Raw genomic sequence first — 2,493 nt, 5'->3', positions numbered from 1 at the left:
TATTATTATTCAATTTATTTATTTTATTATATTGTATATATTTTTTTTTTTATAAAAATATATACGGTAAAAATATGGTATTTTTTAATACATGTAGCCTTCATTGTCCTTGATTTTAGCAGATTGTATTACTGTAATAAAAAAAGTTTTAATTATTATTGCTGAATTAATAAAAAAAAAAACACCGCTTTTACATTCCTCCAATATTTATTTAGATATAAATAAACCAAAAATATTAATTTAGAGGTAAATAGTTAAATATAAATATGTTTTATTATAATTATGTATTTATTCATTATATTTTCACTACCTGTTCACAGATAAATAATGGCAGTATTTAACAGGCTGACGCTGATCAAACTCGTAGAGTTGGTAAGTGACTTATCAGCCATCTTTGATGATATTAAAAATAAAATAATTAATATATTACTGTTTTTCTTGAATAGTGACACATTTAAAAACTTTTTTTTTTGTTTTACTATTTTGGATTGGACATTACCGTAGACTGCGGTTATTTTCTTTACTGAAGTCGTTCTAAAAATTTTCCTAAACCTATTAGAGTTGTTACAAATTAACTACTAATGAAATATAAAACACAAAATAGAAAAAAAAGTTTTATTTTTTGTCAGATGTACAACTATTCAAGAAAACCACGATATGATGTCGCCACCAGGTTTAAATAGCTAATGTGAATATAGCTATTTTTCATGAAACCAAATATGTATTTTACATTTAACTATTAATTTCTCCATCACTGTTATTTTCTTTATTATTATTAATTTTAATAATCCTTTGACTGGAAGAATCTTAAGGTATTAACTTGATTTAGTGAATGATAACACTTTCTTCCTTCTTACTGTATAATAATTTATTACTTATTACATAGCAATGTAATAAGTAATAAATTATTATACAGTAAGAAGGAAGAAAGTGTTATCATTCACTAAATCAAGTTAATTTATTATTATTTTGTTTTTTTTTTAACGTGGCCTTCTCTGAGCACTTTTTACAAAAATGAAACTAATGAATTCGTGAAATACAATTATTCATATCCATTGATTAAACTTGGTAGCAAATAAATACACTCAATGAATTAAATATATTTTATTTAAGGACCTCCACATGAACTAAAGTAGTGTTAAAAAAATATATTCAGAAGTCTGATTATTCTGCAAACTTTTAAATGTGAAATTATTTTAAAATATTAAGTCAATAATTCACCCGATATATAAAATAAACATAAACCATTTGCTTTCAAAATTCCCTTACAATGAGATCAATAATAGTACAAGAGCCGAAGAGAAAAAAAGTCAGTTATTTCACCTTAATTTTTTATTATTTTATGAAAACTATGTACAATTGCTAGTCAAAATCCATGAGTCTGCCAAGTATAGTGAGAGCGAACAAAAAATGGTGGCTGTTTCAAATCGTTAAAAAAAAAATAATTTTTCATTCGGAGCCCTATATCTTTTAAAGTACCAACAGCACTATAAAATCTAAGAGTATATCACAGTTTTTTTACAGTAGAGTAAATTTGCTAAAATATGAGCCATGATAGAGCTTTTTACGTTCAATAATTCTCGAGATATAAATTGTTAAAAAGCAACATTCCATAAAAAATGTACTGAAAAATCAGTTGTTGGCGAATTTATTTTGAGAAATTTACTTCTCAAAAACCATTCGACGTAAAGATGCCTATTAGCACTCAATTTAAAGCTAGTTTAATATTCTTTGAAGTAATTTATGACGTTTATCTTCGTAGGAGTAGTAGTTTATATGATATTTGACAAAATAAATTCACTAAATATTAATTTCTAGTTGTTCGAATATTTTTTTTCATTTCTGAAAAAAAATTACTTGCTAAGAATATACTACTCCTACGGATATACATGTCATAAACTACTTTCTTGGACATTAAACTAGCTTTGATTTGAGTGCTAATAGACATCTGTAAGTCGAATGGTTTTTGAAATATAGATTTCTCCAAATGAATTCACAAACTTCTGATTTTTCAGGGCATTTTTTATGAAATGTTGCTTTTTAACAATATATATCTCGAGAACTATTGAACGTAAATAGCTTCGTTACAGGTCACATTATAGCAAATTTACTCTACTTTAAATGATGTTCTCTTAGGATTTCTAGTGTTGTTAGTAGTTTTAAAGATATAGAGCTCCGAGAGAAAAATTAATTTTTTTTTAATGTTTTGAACAGCCTCTATTTTTTATTTTTCCTATACTTAGCAGACTCATTAATTTTGACCATTAATTATATATAGTTTTCATTAAAATTATCCAAAATAGGGGTGAAATATTTGCCTTTATTTCACTCTTGGGCTCTTGTATTATAAGTACAGGTATGCTTTAAATCAAATTTAATAACTTTGTCTTAAAAATAAATTAATCGTTAATTTACTTAAAAAAATAAATGACATTGTGCGTTTTTTATGCTGAGAAAAAATCTATATAGAATTAATTGGATATTAATAATGAA

The 2,493-nt window shown here is 24.8% G+C and overlaps 1 protein-coding gene across 1 annotated transcript in view; it reads left to right on the top strand.

Moving 5' to 3' along the window:
- The window catches only part of LOC106687199 (protein snakeskin), a 55,045-nt gene that overhangs the window by 36,430 nt on the left and 16,122 nt on the right, over nt 1–2,493 (top strand). Inside the window, exon 2 of the mRNA XM_014430941.3 lies at nt 321–372. Coding sequence (XP_014286427.1) covers nt 328–372 — 45 coding nt within the window. The 5' untranslated portion in view covers nt 321–327. The remainder of the gene's footprint in view (nt 1–320; nt 373–2,493) is intronic.

This window comes from Halyomorpha halys, unplaced genomic scaffold, assembly GCF_000696795.3.
Source record: "Halyomorpha halys isolate HHAL.00 unplaced genomic scaffold, Hhal_1.1 Scaffold37.1, whole genome shotgun sequence".
NCBI classification, from domain to species: domain Eukaryota; kingdom Metazoa; phylum Arthropoda; class Insecta; order Hemiptera; family Pentatomidae; genus Halyomorpha; species Halyomorpha halys.
Note: the sequence above shows the minus strand (reverse complement) of the source record. Positions and strands in the feature narration are given on the sequence as shown.